The sequence below is a fragment of the Kryptolebias marmoratus genome, linkage group LG2 (genome assembly GCF_001649575.2).
Source record: "Kryptolebias marmoratus isolate JLee-2015 linkage group LG2, ASM164957v2, whole genome shotgun sequence".
NCBI lineage: Eukaryota > Metazoa > Chordata > Actinopteri > Cyprinodontiformes > Rivulidae > Kryptolebias > Kryptolebias marmoratus.
In genome coordinates this window covers 19,652,487-19,668,276 of record NC_051431.1, presented here as the reverse complement: position 1 = coordinate 19,668,276, position 15,790 = coordinate 19,652,487, and the positions used below count along the sequence as shown (strand labels likewise).

General features: G+C 38.7%; 1 protein-coding gene across 5 annotated transcripts in view; it reads right to left on the bottom strand.

Moving 5' to 3' along the window:
• The window catches only part of dscamb (Down syndrome cell adhesion molecule b), a 152,192-nt gene that overhangs the window by 27,629 nt on the left and 108,773 nt on the right, over positions 1 to 15,790 (bottom strand). For 4 of the 5 annotated variants that reach the window (XM_017420072.3, XM_017420073.3, XM_017420074.3 and 1 more), the window contains exons 8-11: positions 15,354 to 15,626; positions 11,710 to 11,988; positions 11,486 to 11,605; positions 6,987 to 7,166 (exon numbers count right to left, since the gene is read on the bottom strand). In XM_017420072.3, the coding sequence (XP_017275561.1) occupies positions 6,987 to 7,166; positions 11,486 to 11,605; positions 11,710 to 11,988; positions 15,354 to 15,626 (852 nt within the window). Of the gene's footprint in view, positions 1 to 6,986; positions 7,167 to 11,485; positions 11,606 to 11,709; positions 11,989 to 15,353; positions 15,627 to 15,790 lie in introns of those variants that run through there. The other variant, XM_037973852.1, reaches the window with a different exon arrangement.

Here is a 15,790-nt window from a genome sequence, read left to right as displayed (position 1 = left end):
ATTGCAACATGTTTGGGAATATACGTAACTGAAAATAAATCGCACCATTTGTGCAACATTCCCTCAAATGACATACAATGTTTTTGTCACAATTTAGTCACAAAGTGTCCAAACTAAATCTCAATTTGGTCACAATTTATTCTTGTCTTTATCACCAATAAGTCACAACGAGGTTTTACAAGTCTTCCTAAAACTGTCTTACATTTGTCACACTTTCTGACTCATGGAGACTAAACTGAGAAGTCTTCCAGATGGGTTCCAGACACCTGCAACGACTCTGTGACTATTTTGAGAGTCAGTTTGTTGTGCAGATCTTTTAAACATGCAAATTCCCGCAACGCAAAAGGAAATTGAGGCAAACATTTCCAACAGACTCCTTCACAAATGCCATATGAAATTTGTCGCTAAAACTAGCATCTTATTGGGAGATGCTAGTTTTATTGTTACCTATGGGACTGCAGTGTGAGCCTGTAGGCCCATTGGGTGGCTGTAACAGCTGACCCTCATAAAGTGGAAGTATGAGTGGCTTGGACATTAATTCATGCAGACGCCTTTGGATAGACAATGGATGGATGGATGGATGGATGGATGGATGGATGGATGGATGGATGGATGGATGGATGGATGGATGTCCACTCAATTAGTTTAAAACTTTGTCACAAAAGGCAGTGGGCAATAGGTATTCCTTCAAGGAATTGTAGACCTTTAATCATTGTTTTCTTTTTAATTTACTTATCAACATAATTACCTGCCATGGGGTTTGTACCGTGCATTACTGAATATAAATGTATGAAAACATCTGTGTGCACTCAGAGCCATTTCAGTCTGTGTTTGACCTTGTATCAGGGTGTTCTTACATGTGCTACTGGAGTAAAACGCTGTAACTAATATGTCTGTGATCTTCACTGTTCTTGGTTGTGCTTCAGCGCCTTTCACTAAGGTGAAGCTTTCTCATCTCCTCATCTCATTTCAATGCATCTACCATCCAGCTCCTGCAACGCCCCGGGCTAAACCTATTCTTTTTGATAGTCTGTAATTGCTCGGTTGATGTATATTTTTTAATATCTAGCAATATTACAGGGGGCTGGTAATAAAACACGGATGGGAAGAGGAGGAAGAGTGAGGGAGGGGAGACGAGAGTGAAAGCTGAGGGGCTAAAAGCATGACGGAAAGAAAGGAAACAGGGACAGGGAGGTGAAGACAGCGGTACTGAGGAATACGATAAACAGAAAGAGATGGGGTCTTTCATTTCCTTTGGCCACGCTGTCAGGCTCCCCTCATGGTTCTGCTATTCTGCTTTCTGCTGTATAATGAGATTATAGGCACTATTTGAAAAAGAAAATTGTGGTAATTATATTTTTTCTTACATAAAACTCACATTTCTTAACTCATTAAACAAGTTTCTACTGTTTATATTGACATTTTATTTTCCTTTTAATGGTCCACAAAACCTAAAAATAGGATACTAAAACAATCCTATCAAAAGCAAATAATGGAGTAAAATTTAGCTGACAACAGTTTGACAGGGGATTGAACATTTATATGTTTATGTACATCATACTGTGGCAAATTTACATCCTGTTTATGTTTTGCAATGTTTAAGCAGTGTTTTTAGGAAAAGTTAAACAATCTTCATTTGGGAAATTAGACTATTAAGACAATATTTATAAGGTTTTCGTCCGAAAATGTGTCAAAAAGAGACAATAAATCAGATAATCAAAGGCATCTCTACAATAAACAGAAGATGATATCCACTCATTGCTGATAGAGATTGTTTAAAAATAAGATTCTGATTATTAACAATTAATATATTACCTGTTGCAGACAGATCTTTGAACCATGTCAGGAACAGAGTTTAATCTGACCGAACCTGACTGATGAGCTAATGGTTAGTTCAAGCACGGCCAAGACCAAAGTGAACTTCTGTTGTCTTAAAACAACTCCAATCTCCAAAATGTTGTAGTGGTTCAGGTGAAGACTATTGTATAAGCCTTTACATCACAGGCTGTTTTGGATTCTGTGGTTGTTTGCAAACACAAGTAGCAACTAGCTAGCCGTAGCACGTCCGGTGCAACCGAATGCCCTTCCAGCAAAAATATCATAATATTTCTGCCAGGAAAACCATAACATAAGCTTATAAAACAGATTTTGCATGAACCACTTTGAAATGTTGTTGTTTTATGATGACAGCAATCCACTTTGCTCTTAAGACTAAATGTGGCTCATAAGACAACTCAGACGAGTAGCTGGGTCATCAATTCAGTCAAAATTTAACTCTATTCCTTTAAACTGAGGTCAGTCAAAAAGCTTTCTACAACAGGTAAGATCTTAAATGTTCATAACCTTCAGAACCTTACACTGTAAGAATCGTCTGAAACATCCAACTACTGTTTAAATTGTTATGAAAAAAGTGCAAAGTTGCAGTCAAATTAGATAAATTTACTATTTATTAGTCACTCTTGCTTCAAAAAGGTAATACATTGTTATTAATTTTGTAATTAAAACAAAACCAGCCTATGTCATCCTCTGCAGTTCTACAAAAAAAAGCAGTATTTAAAAAAAAATCCAACAATGACTGAAATGCTCAAATACAGTAATAATTACAATGTTCACAAATTAATTAATTTTTTTTGGGGGGGGGTTAGGTGGCTCATTGTAATAGTGCTACTTAAGTTTATTACAAATTAAATATGATAGGGCTTTTTCTCCAATGTGGGCATTTTATAGATTCTGATTAAAAAATTACTGATGAACACAATTATCAGACTGAGAGTCATTTTGAATTCAGCTTGAAGTAATGATGTGAATAAAAGTCAATTAGAATGGAACAATGTCATAAAAAAAGCCTTCCTAAATGAGTTCAGCTCTTTAGCTTTCCAAAGGGCCAAAAATGCTTCTCCCTTTAATACCCAATTGTCAATTTCCGGCATTTAGATAGACGACTAATTGCAAAATGAAGTACAATCATTTAGAAACAAGGTCTCTTGCTTCACCATTAATTAGATCTAAAGCCTTGCTGCGATTGTGATCTGAAAGAGTAAATAAATTTATGTCTTCTTGGCTCCAAAAGCATATCTAGACACTTAATGTGAGATAAAACTAAAAAGCACATGAACAAGCATTTAAAATGAAAGTGTTTATTTTGCCTTTTAATCTCTCTCTTCTCTTCCTGCTGGATGTGTAAGAAACAAAGAAAGACTGAAAGTGCAAATAAAGCAGAGAAACATGCAGACGGCTCTTCCCTTGAGCCCCATGTTGGCTTCTAATTGAGGTATTGACTGATTTAAATGAGGCAGAAATGCACTCAAGAGTTCAAACGTCTCAAACAGATGCACACAATAACAGCACGGCCCGAGCAGAATGCACGAAATGCCTGAGCCTGCTCGTAATGAAAAATACTTACAGATATGCATAAAGACAAATATATGCTGTTTACAAATTACAAGCAACGCTTAGTTACACATGCAAACCGACAAACATGGAGCTCCAGACATGATGGTGTTGGTGAATAAGACTACAGTAATGGTCTCCCATTTTCAAACCACTCATGCAAGTAAGTACTCCTTTATTGAAAGCATCTTGAATACATAAGTACATTTTGGGGATTGAAATGTGAAATGTGATCTGCTGATGAGTGGAAAGCGTGCGGCTGAGTCGGCTCGCAATGTCTGAGCAGCCAATGGCAGCAGGGTGGGGGTAGCGCGTAGGATCATGAAGAACGCGAAGCTGCATCAAAGCTAACGAAATCATAAATGACTTTAAAATAATCGACAAAAAAAAAAACATTATTCAGAGGTAAGTGGACAGAACTGGGTTCACTTTCAGTGAGACTTGATGATGTCATTTTGTTGAGCATTTGAGCTTTCAGGAAACTGAAACAAGTACATTTTTGTTCATGTAAATGTACCAAATTCAGGCCTTAAAATTGTCTATAAAGCGTATGGCAAAGCCAATAACATCACAAAGCGTCTGCATTTTCTGTAAAAGCTGCACATGATTAGAAATCATTTAAGTGACTTTAAGAGATATGGACTTATATAGTTTAATTAAATCTCAATTAAACTATACACCCATCCATTTTTTTCCCCCACTTTTCTGTTCAGGGTTATGGAGAGCTGGTGCCTAACTCCAGCAGTCACTGTGTGAGAGGCGGGGGACACCCTGGACAGGTTGCGAGTCCATCACAGGGACACTTAGAGACAAACAAGACGAGCAACTATTCATGCTCTCTCTCACACTTAGGGACAATTTAGTTTACTAACGAACCTAATGTTCATATTCTTGGACATGCATGGGGAGAACCTGTAAACTCCACACAGCAAGACACTTGCAATGCTTGTCCAAGAACTACACATGAAAAACAGCCCTTTGGCACATTTACTGCAAACCTAATTAATGTGCACTACTTCTGATAAATAAACTAACAAACTAAACTAAGACTGGCGGAAAAGCAAAGTGCATTTGAGAGGTCTATTTGTTGATACTGAGGTTAAAAACTCAGATCATTAAAAATCTATACATAGGCTTCTCAAATGGTTCAATTTCTGACATAGCAACACAAGTTGTGTTACACAACATGCTGTTAAAGCAAAAACAAAAACACAAATCGTATGTTCATCAAGTCCTAATAGTATGTTTTTTCTTATTCTTCTCATCAAAAGTGACAGAATCACAAACACTTGAAGTTCTATAAAAGGGATTCTTAGGCCCCATCTGTACAAGTACAGATAATTTTTAAAACTGAGATTTTCTGCTGCTTTTGCACCTACCATTCACACACAAACACAGGTTTGAAAAAAAAGTTTTAAAAATGCCTCTTAAAAGAATTTTTAATAACTTTGGTTTTGGTATTTCAGTGTAAACACAGCCACCTGTTGTGACAAGCATCACTGTGTGCCCGAGAAACCAAAACAACAACGGAGGCGCTTTAACCAGTTTTTTCTTCGTCTGTTTCACTTTACCATGACCCTGTTCCCATCAACCTTTAATCCTGTACTTAAAATGGTAATAACTGATAGGAAAATGTAAACAATTTCATAGATAAAAACAAATTATAATTGCTTTGGAATAATGTTCTTTCACTGTATTTTGATTTTTGATTTTGATGCTGTCAGTGTGGATGTTCTCACTGCCTAGTTTCTCTCATGACAATTTTAAGGTTTTTGTTTAAATGTTTGGATGAATATTTATTTATTAAATGGAGAAAACATATATTATCATTTGTTAAATATCCAGAGTAGTGTAAATGGGGTCAAAGTAGAAACTTTGTCTCAAGGCAGTAGAGCAGAGTGAGAAAAACATCCTTTTACATTTTTCTTTTTTATGAAAAACTGCATGTACTTAAATCAGCAAGAAGTAGAAAAATCACACTTATATGCACTGGTACTGCTGACCTCTTCCAGTCCACATCATGAACATCTCACATTTCTTCACATATAAAATCAAAAGCTGGACCCCCTCAGTCTAAACTGTTCAAAAGTGTCTTTGACCACGAGAAATACATGTTTATTTAACACAGTTTCTACTATTTTAAGTGTATTTTCACATTCAGATTATTGATTTTTTTATACCCTGTATGACTTTCTATGTTTTTGTTGTCAGTTTTACATGCTACTGGGAGTGGAGTCTGCTGTAGCTCCAGCCACAGTGTTTGCTCTCCGTGTGGCAGAAAATAGATAAGGAAGGTTAGTACAAGCACAGGTCATTTTGCTGCATAGCAACTGAGTGGCACAGTCAGAAAACTGACCTATGAAAACACAGTTCTGTTTGTCTCTGAGCCTGCTACTGCAGCACTGACAGCTCCCTGCCTTAAACACTGCAAGACCTAATTACAGTGACACATAAATATCCATGGCGTGCCAAAAACAACAGTGAAAAAAAACAAAAACAGATTTACCCAAAAGGAAAGTTCTACACAAATATTGGCTTTCGCAGAGTGGGAAAAGGCAGAATCAAATATTTTCAACACATAAAATCTCTCTCGTTGTCATGTTCAACTTTTGTCAGGTATATGTAAAATGCACACATTTCCATCTGTCAGAGGAATGAGGTGAGAAAGAGCTGGAGGAGACGGAGACAGGGCTGCCCATCAGCGGGGGGCCTTGTGCTCCAGTTTGATGACTGGAGCAAAGTGAAAATAAGCCCCACTCCCATCTAAGCACCAGAAAAATGAGGAGCCACTCCTCACGCTGCAGGGGAGCTACATGCTAATGCTCAGTGGAGGCAGAAAACCTGGAGTCTGTGACATTAACACACCCACTGCTGCAGAGAGAGGGGAGATGCACGGATATGAAAACTGGAGCATGCTCAGTGAGAGTGAGCGCCGAGAAAGTTGCGGAGTTCTCTTGGCTGGAAAAGATTTGTGGAACCAAAAAATTGGAGAAGCTCGTCTTTGTTGAAGGATTTTTGTTATAATCCCTTGATGTTTTAACAGACTTGATATGAGCCTGTTTTTCTTTTCTAGTAATATGTTTGAAATCAAGGGTTACAAACAACAAACAAAAACAAAATAAAATAAAGGCATGAGATTTATCTAAACAATCCATATCACCCACTGCCTTTCATTTCACTGTTTTAGACTCAGATCATCTTATGTTGATAATGCAATATGTCTCATGATCTCATGTGATCCGTTAGCTCTTGAAGTATCTGTGGTGAATAACTCTCAGCTACTACCACAGCAAATTATAACTCAATAATAGCCATTTTTTTGTGTTTGGTAAGATTGCTTTGATGTGGTGGCCATCTTGAAGCAAGTTGACTCCAAAAGTTAATCAGTTGTCGTAGATGTAGTTCCAGTTATTACTCACTGAAAAATTCATTAAAATACATTCAGTGATTCATTAGCTATTTTGAGCACACACACACACGAGCAAGAACACTATCGCCGTCCCTTTGCAGTGGGTGATAAAAAGCCCAGACACTGACACACAAAGAGATTAATGTTATCACTGAAAATCTGTGCATCTTCAGCTGCAGGCTCTTACTTTTGACGGTGAGATACATGGACTTGCTGACGTCAGCTCCAACGTCGTTGCTGACCTTACACAGGTAGAAGCCGCTGTCGTCCTCCAGCACATGTTTGATGAGCAGCGAGCCGTTGCTCAGCAGCTGGATTCGAGATCCGCTGTTCAGCAGGATGGGCTGAAACTGGGGGACACCGGCGCCTGAAGCAAGCAGATGAAGCAGGAAAAACATTTTTAAGCAAATGCTTAGGGTTTGTGTGACTCATATTCTTATGCTAGGTAGATGTGTCAAGAGAAACACAATAAAAACCAACATTTGGTGCCTCAGAATAATAATAAGCTGTTGCATGGGCTTTGATTTGACCGTGCCACTGCATTTACAGACAAAGTCCATCAGATTTAGAGAGGACTGTAAACATGTTTCTTAACACGAGGCCTAAATCCTTAAACCCCCTCCAAGCAGCTGCTGAGCAGAGTGAAACTGAGCTCTGAGCTGCAGGAGTGATGCAATCAGGACAGATGTAAAGCTCATGTTTAACATGATGGCAGATTGGTGCTGGCGAACAACAGGCAGAGGGAGAGCAGATAGTTGGTAGGACAGCTGGTCTCAAGCCTCGCTAGTAAAATCTGTAAAGGTTCACCAAAGTCAGACAAGGGATTTCCTCTGGCTCTTTATTCCTTTGTGTCAAACTCTGGATGTATAATTAGCATTTATGGTTGAATTTCCAGCTACAAAAGAACACCTACTGTACATAATTGACTGTAATTAAACTTCATTAGAATGTCATTGGAAGAGAGATTACTCCAGAAGACATAGATTGTTCTGATTTCATAAGAAAAGGATGTTGACATTTAAAATCTAAAACTGAAACCTGTAAAAGCAGGGGTCTCCAACCAATGGGTCATGGAACAAAACCAGTTCACAAGCCATTTGGTACTGGGCCACACAGAAAAAGAAAAATGAAATCTTTAAAAGATCTCAATAAACCCTCACAAAAATGAGTGAAACAAACTTTGCTGGATAGTCTATAGGAAAATTATCTCGTATGAAACCAGTTCTTTATGCAAAATAAATTGGGGGCCGCTATATTAAAGTATTCACACTTGGCACTTATGATGTCCTGTCACTCTAACTGTGCAGTTCATCGTTTTTTTGGGTCAAGAAAGCTTAATTTATTAATTCATTTATTATAACCAACAATTTTTTCATTTTGCAATTGCCTCAAACTTGTAGAAAATGTTTCCAATAGTTAATCAGGCCAGAATTGTTGAGTTTTATTATTCTAATTTAGGATTTCCCCCCTAAAAAAGCTCACTTATGTGCAACTACTTAGACAGGAAGCCCTTCAACCAGGCACCTCTCCTGAGTTTACTGCCTCTTCTGTGCAGCTGCTCCAAACGTACAAGTTGAGAACCTCTAAATTTATCCAGAAGCTGCTTGTGTCATCACTGCCGATACATTTGAGGCAACCAGTCGTATTTGTGCAAAATGTCCCCCCTGGATATACCAGTAAAATGGAGGGGACACAGGCCTTTGGCCCGATTGTATTTGAATCATTGTAAAAACAAAAAATTCTCCAAACAAACACAGAAAGGCTTTATTTAGGAACAAAAACACAGATACTCCTTGTTGCTAAGTGTTGCACTTTAGCGGCAAGCTTTTTTTTTATTTTTTTAAGCTGAAACTGTGTAAATGAGTGTTTTTTTAATTTTTTTATGAGACCACTGGGTGATGCACTACCCAGCAGTTTGCTGGCCTTTTATTCTGACAGTAAAAAAGCAAAAAAAACAAAAAAAAAACAAGACTAAACAAACACATGCACACACACTATAAGCCTAATGCCTTCAGAGCTGTTTGCTTCACATTATGAAGTTTCATTATCTTGTGCTAAATTTAGTGTGAACATATCATGTTATATATGGAGCTGTGGGTTTTTACTGTTTAATTAAAATGCACTCGAGTGACCACAGCAAACAAAAGGTCAAGTGGTAACTTTTGTTCCTGCATCCATGGAATTGAGAAAATGTCCGGAGAGGCAGGTAGGTGTGTTCTTGTATGAATTATGGACTGTGTATATTCAAATAGTGCTGGTCATTATGCTAATCACAGTCGACCTTTACCTAGAGCACCATAAATCCTGGAGACATTTACCTGCCTCTCTGCTACCTCTGGTCCACTAAATGCATGCTAGACACCTATTATTTGGACAAACCGAGCTCTGGCTAACAACATTCGGTTACCGAGCTGTGGTGACTTCTATTTCAGTTTGATTTGTGCACATACATAATTGTGAAAGAGTGTTCTTTCTTTATATTTTGTGTCTAAGGAGCCAGGCTTTCTTATAACCTTTCAAACAGTTCTTGACCTCTCTTGCTCTCTAGGCTTTCTGAAAATCTTTCAGAGTTTGTCTTTGGACTAATTTGACTACTTTTTTTTACTTATTTTCCAGCCAGTAACTGACTATGATAGCATAATGTGCAGTGTGTCCTTCAAACATAAGGAAAGTGGGCAAGTGGAGGCCAAACAAATAATTTACAGCCTGTCTTTTAAAAAGCTGAAAAAATAGTGAAACCCAGCAAAGATGTGACACGGGACCTGCATCATCCTTCAATCGATTATCTGCTGCACTAATACCCAACCTGAGAATCCTATAACCCCCAGCCTTAAGGGGGTGGTAAAGCGCTCAGGATGATGTTAAATACAGAGCTTCTGTTAAAAACGGACGGGATGTTTTAAGAAATTTAAAAGAATAAAAATAATAAATAAATACAACTAATTAGTATGACCTACAGACTGATTGGGTTTTGATTAATGTGGGCATTCCTTATGGATATCAGTGGCTGCACAACATTTTCAGCCTGGCTGAGAAAGCAGCCAGCTGGGTAGGTGGAGTTTGCACATCATTTCATCAGCCGAATGCCCCGCTCAGATCCAACGGCTTATGACCACTTTGATCACGTGACTGTTAGAAACAAAACATAGTTGGGTTGATGCCAGTGCCCGAATGTAATGAATAAAGTCAGTGAATCTGATCAATTACATTACAGGCTCTGTGTGAACCATTGCATGATTATTTGGTCATTTTATGTCTTTATTGCAAATTTAAGTTGTCAGCTGTTAAGGTCATAATAAACTTAGATCATGCTGATAGGGCCTTCAGGGGGACCCCACCTCCCACTAGCAGACTCTCCTTTTTAAGCTCATCGTCACTTCTACTCAGGTCATCGCCCTACTGCCTGACCCACTCTCTACAGTTCAGTGTACTGAATCAAACATTATGCACAAAATAAAGTAACATGTCCAAAATATAACAAGCTGGGAGCTACAAGGCAAATGAAACAGTCCAAAGGCACAAATTTGCAACATGTTTCAGGAGGCAGATTATTATCCGTTTCACCAACATTTGCACGTACTTAAAAGAATCACAAATGTTGTACTTTTACATTTCTATTATAGATGACATACATCTGTGATGAACTCAGATTGTCAAAGCACAAGCTGCTTTCAGACTCACCAAACATGAGCTTTCAGGTTATTCTCTCATTCAGGACTATGTGTCAAATTTTAATGCTTCTCCAAAAACAAACCTTAGGCTGCTGTAAACATCCTGACTTTTCATTCCTGAACAAGGTGGATCTTGGTTTTCATAGGAAAAACTAAGATTTGATCAATAAATCTACTGTGTGCCAAGTTTTCAGCTAAGTTGTCTGTTATGTGTTGACACAACACTGGTTCATCCTTTGAGTTCTGCCTGAATGATTCATAAGTCGGAGCTGAGCTGCTTAAACAAACAAAAACCTTCCCTCTGAAAATGTGTCAGCTGCTGGACAGAGAATAAGAGGGACAAGTTCAGGAAAGGATCTTCAAAAATGTGAAAAACAGTTGATCAAGACAAGTTTGAAATATAGAAAAAAAAGCTCCTTGGAAGAAAAGTATGAATAATATTGCACAGTACTGTATATACTACAGAACAAAAGGAAGAATGTGAGAAAATCAACACCTATAGCCTAGTTGCATTTGCTGTGCTTCCCTCTGAATCAGTTTCAAACACAACAAACACTCAGACAGCCTGATCTCCTCTGGTCAGACAGAACTAATCAGCCATGAGGCCTGCCTGACTTCCATGCACACACAGACACACAAATCCCATCAAAGGCTGGAAAACACATCTGATTCTTTTATTCTTTTGATCAAGCAGTCGACCGCGAACACGGACACACACACACACACACACCACTCTGTTGTTGTGAAAGCTTTCATCCCAGGTTATATGGATGATAAAGCAAACATCTGGGCCTCCTCTTTATCTGTCCTGCTCAAGTGGCTGAACTCATCTGCCTCCCTTCTGTTTCTCTGTCTCCCTAATGATCCAGGTGGAGACCAGGCAAAACCCACAGCTGATGTTTACATTGCAGCGTAGACGGCTGGATGTATATGTATCTCTGTCTGTACACATGCCTATTCGCCAGCTATGGGTGAAGCACGTGGCCCCAGTTCAAATCATCAGCACTATATGTACCTTTGGAGTGTTCCCAAACGATGGTGGGCGGTGGATAGCCTTCAGCAGAGCAGTTCAGAGTCACAGTTTTCCCATAGATCCCATCTTGGTCCTCGGGCTGAACCACGAACTGTGGTGGAACTGCTCACAGACACACAAAGAAGCAGGAGTATATCTGGTTTAACTCCCAGCAAGACAAACGAGCTGTCTCGAAGTGACACTCTGTAAGGATTGTGTTATCTGACCTCTCACGATGAGCTGACTCTGGTGCTCCACGACGGCGGCCTCGTTGCGGGCGATGCAAGTGTAGTTCCCATTGTGGTCAGGCGTCAGGTTGTTGATTCGCAGAGAGCTGGTGAAGTCGATGTTATCGACAGTCACGCCCAGACTGGCGGGGATTGGTCGCCCGTCTTTCTGCCACGTGATGTCCAGCGGACGGTCACCCGACATGACCACGCAGGGGATGAAGACCCGCTGACCGATGGTGAAACGCTGAAACTCAAAGGGCTGGATGTAGGGAGGGACTGCAGGCAGGAAGAGAAATGCATGTGCCAAATGTGGCATTAGACTTTATTTTAAAGACTGTAGTCTTGTGTTTTTAAAAAAAAATCTCAGTTAAGTATTGCTCACTGGCAAAGGTGATAATTTTTTTGCTCATGTCTGTGTGTGTATAGGTGTGTGCAAATGTGTTTTTTTGTCTGTAGCATTAGCAAAATATGTCATGAACTAGCAGATGGATCTTAATTAAACAATCAGAAAGTAATCACTGGATGGACAGCTACAACTGATTAACTTTTGGAGTCAACCCATATCAAGATGGCTGCCACAGCTAAGTGACTTTAGCAAATACAGAATGGCTACAACTCACCAATTTTACAGATATTAGGTCAAAATTTGATATTAGTGGCTGAGGGTCATTACCAATTCATACTATGATTACTAACTGATCACATTAGATCTGTTTTTAAAACTTTGCCATCAACTACTGGAATCTGTGTCGTTGTATCAGCACCACTGGATGAATTTTATTGAACCTCTAAGAAAGTAATGATTTACATCTACAGCTGAACTTTTGGAGTCAACTCAACTCAACATGGCCTCCACAGTCAACCGACAGCAAACACAAAAATGTTTACAGCTCTGACAATTTTAAGGATATTGAGCTAAAATATGGTGTAGTAGTGGCTGAGGAGTATCCTCAGCTCCTACTGAGAGCACTACACATTGTGCAATATTTTTGCAGAAAACATTGGCATTAAGTGTTGATATCAACTCTGTTGGTTTTTTATTTAAGCATCTCATGAACCATTGGACATATTTTAATGAAACTCGCAGAATGTAGTCATTTTATGGACATCTACAACTGATTGACTTTTAGAATTGTATGGCCACCACATCTAACCGACTTTAGCCAATACAAAAATGGGTATAACTGAGTCAATTTTACAGATATTTAACTAAAAATTGGTGTGGTCGTAGCTTAGCATCAACCCTAACATATCTTGCAAGATCTCACAGTATTTCATGAGAATATTCATATTCTCATTTACAAGGTTTGACCAAAACAGCTAGAACTCTGTCTCTTCTCAGCACAAGAGGATTTTTGTTTAAAACTCGTGAATGGCAGCGGGTGATATGCTTTTCTTAAAGGAATGCTAAGTCTTTAAATAAATAAGGTTATCACCTTAGAGAAATCCTGTATTACAAGAAATAGTTACAGTCTCAAATTGACTCTATTCGGTCCAGAAACAGAGGCAGACTGCTTTCATTAAAGAACCTTACAAGACATGCAATAATAATTTATTTAAATTGCTTGTGCTATATTCTCTACGAAAACTCCAGCCGTTGCACTAGCCGTCTGCGAATGCGTCCAAGTGAGTTCAAACAACACTGAAATAAGCAGCACTTTAGCAGCTTATTTAATTCAAAACAAAGTGGAGATAATGGACTCCAGGGATCTCCCCAAAACACTTCCGCATTTTAAGCATGAGTAGAGTAAATTAACAAATGCACTCGCTCGCTACAGCACCACTGGGAAGTGTTGCTTTATATCATCACCCTCTCCTTTGCGATCACTCTCGTTTTTCCCTCTGTTTTCTTGGCTTGGGAAAGTGCTTTAAAGTGACGACGAGCCCCCACAATGGAGGCATAATGGGGAAGCCCTTTTCAGTATAACCTATTCCAGTTGTAAGATCTCAAAGGAGATCAGTCGCTCTGTAATATTATGAATGAATCACTAAGACTTAAATATACTGATACAGCCAACAGTGATTTGACTTGCCTAATATACTGCTCTTATTCCTTTAGGAATTTTATTTGGTAGATTTTAATTTACAAGTCTGATAACATCTATTTACTGTATATATCTGTCCTAAAATTTTGATGTATTTAATTTACAAAGTAAGTGACTTTGGCAGGAACTCGTTTTCCCCCCATATTCCAACAAAACACCTGTTACCCTGTATACCTAGTTAATGCACCTAAAGGAATAAACAATCAGATTTGAACTTGAACTTGTGACAATTCAACTTGTCTGTTTCTATGCCCCTCTTCATTATCACATAAATGCTCCTGATTTTGATCAGTTGTGTAATGAATAACATTTCAAAGGTATTCCTTGAACAAATTTGCTGCCTTGTATACCAAGGTTTAAAATAAAGATCTCAAACAATTCATTTGTACTTGGAGTAAGTATTGGATATGACTCTCAGCCACTACCACACCAAATTTTAGCTCATTATCTGTAAAAATTGATTTGGGTTGTAGCCATTTTTGTGTTGGCTAAGGTCAGTTACCTCTGGTAGCCATTTTAAAAAGGGTAGACTCAGTTTTCGATGTAATCTAATGATTACTTTCTAAGACTTTTATTAAGATCATTCCAGTGATTCATGAGACATTTTGACAAAAGACAGAGTTGATGCCAACAGTTAACGTCAAAGTTTTAAGCAAAAATAATGTGGATTGTGTAGTAGTCAAAATATGTTTTGGGAAAGATGCTCTGCCACTACCACACCAAATTTTAGCTGAATATCTGGAAAAATTACTAAATTATACTCATTTTTGTTTTCTAAGGTCAGCCGGCTTTTGTAGCCGTCCTAAATTGGCTTTACTCCAAATGTTAATCAGTTGTAGAGGCACATCCAATGATTACTTCCTGAAAGTTTCATTGAAACCCATCCTCTGGGTCATGAGATATTTTGCTAACAGACAGGCAAATGAACAAGTGCTCACAAACAGACACAGTTAACACTATGCTGATGTAGAGTATCAGTCATCCAGGACATGGAGATCTTAATAAACTGGTTCAAAGGAAATCAGACTTTATTCTTGCTTCTTCATAACATTTTGCATCTCATCCAAGGAGCTTTCACAAAAGGTACAAAACTGAAACAGACCCTCAAGAGGGATGGGAGCGACAGTGATTTGCACATGAGTTCAACAGCTCACAAGCTGAACAGCCAACAACTCTGCAGTTTTCAGTTTTGATTTGGGAAAGTTCCTTGGATGTAGTGAAATAACTTCAAAAGATCAAACAAATATATCAAAATATCTGGCTGCCTTTGAGTCGTCTTGTTAGGCCTTAAACACATACAATCAAAGATAACAGTTGGTTTGTTTAAAAAACATTCAGTCGAGAAAATTAAACCTAAACTCTTCACTAGTGACCTGTGGAAGGGGTTTCAAGTTGTGTAATTGCTTTTTCGAGATGTTTGGAAAATAATTATCCAAATCCTTTGACAAGACTATTAGACTGAAGGTAAAACTTGTATTTATTATCAGTCTTTTACATTAGGACTTGGTATAATTTTCAAAACAACACCTAACATTTCAAAGTTGTGCTGCACTTTGGACTTTACCAGCCCTCTTCGCTGCAGCTCGACACACTCACCTCTCACACGGACGTGAACGCTCTGGGACTCCATCTTGTTGGGCTGCACCATCACCTTGCAGTTGTACTCTGCAGCATCCACCTGCTGCACGTTGCTCAGCTTGAGCGTCCCGTTGTTCTCAAAGGCTCGCTGTCTGTGATTGAATGGCAGCAGAGTGGAGTTCTTGTACCATTTGATGGAGTAGTAAGGGTAGCCAATCACTCGGCAATGAACAAAGGCATCCCGCCCAGCAATTGCTGTGATGTTTTTCATGGGACGGATGCTTGCGCGGCCTAAACAGAGACAAAAATTGAGAAAAGGTTCTCCATGAATACTATAATGAGGTGCTTTTTTAACGAATAAACGAAAGGCTTTTAGGATTTAGAGACAAACTTGTTTTCTCCACAGCTTCAGACTTAATACCTGCTGGAAACAGCATTTCTAAATTGTTGTTGGA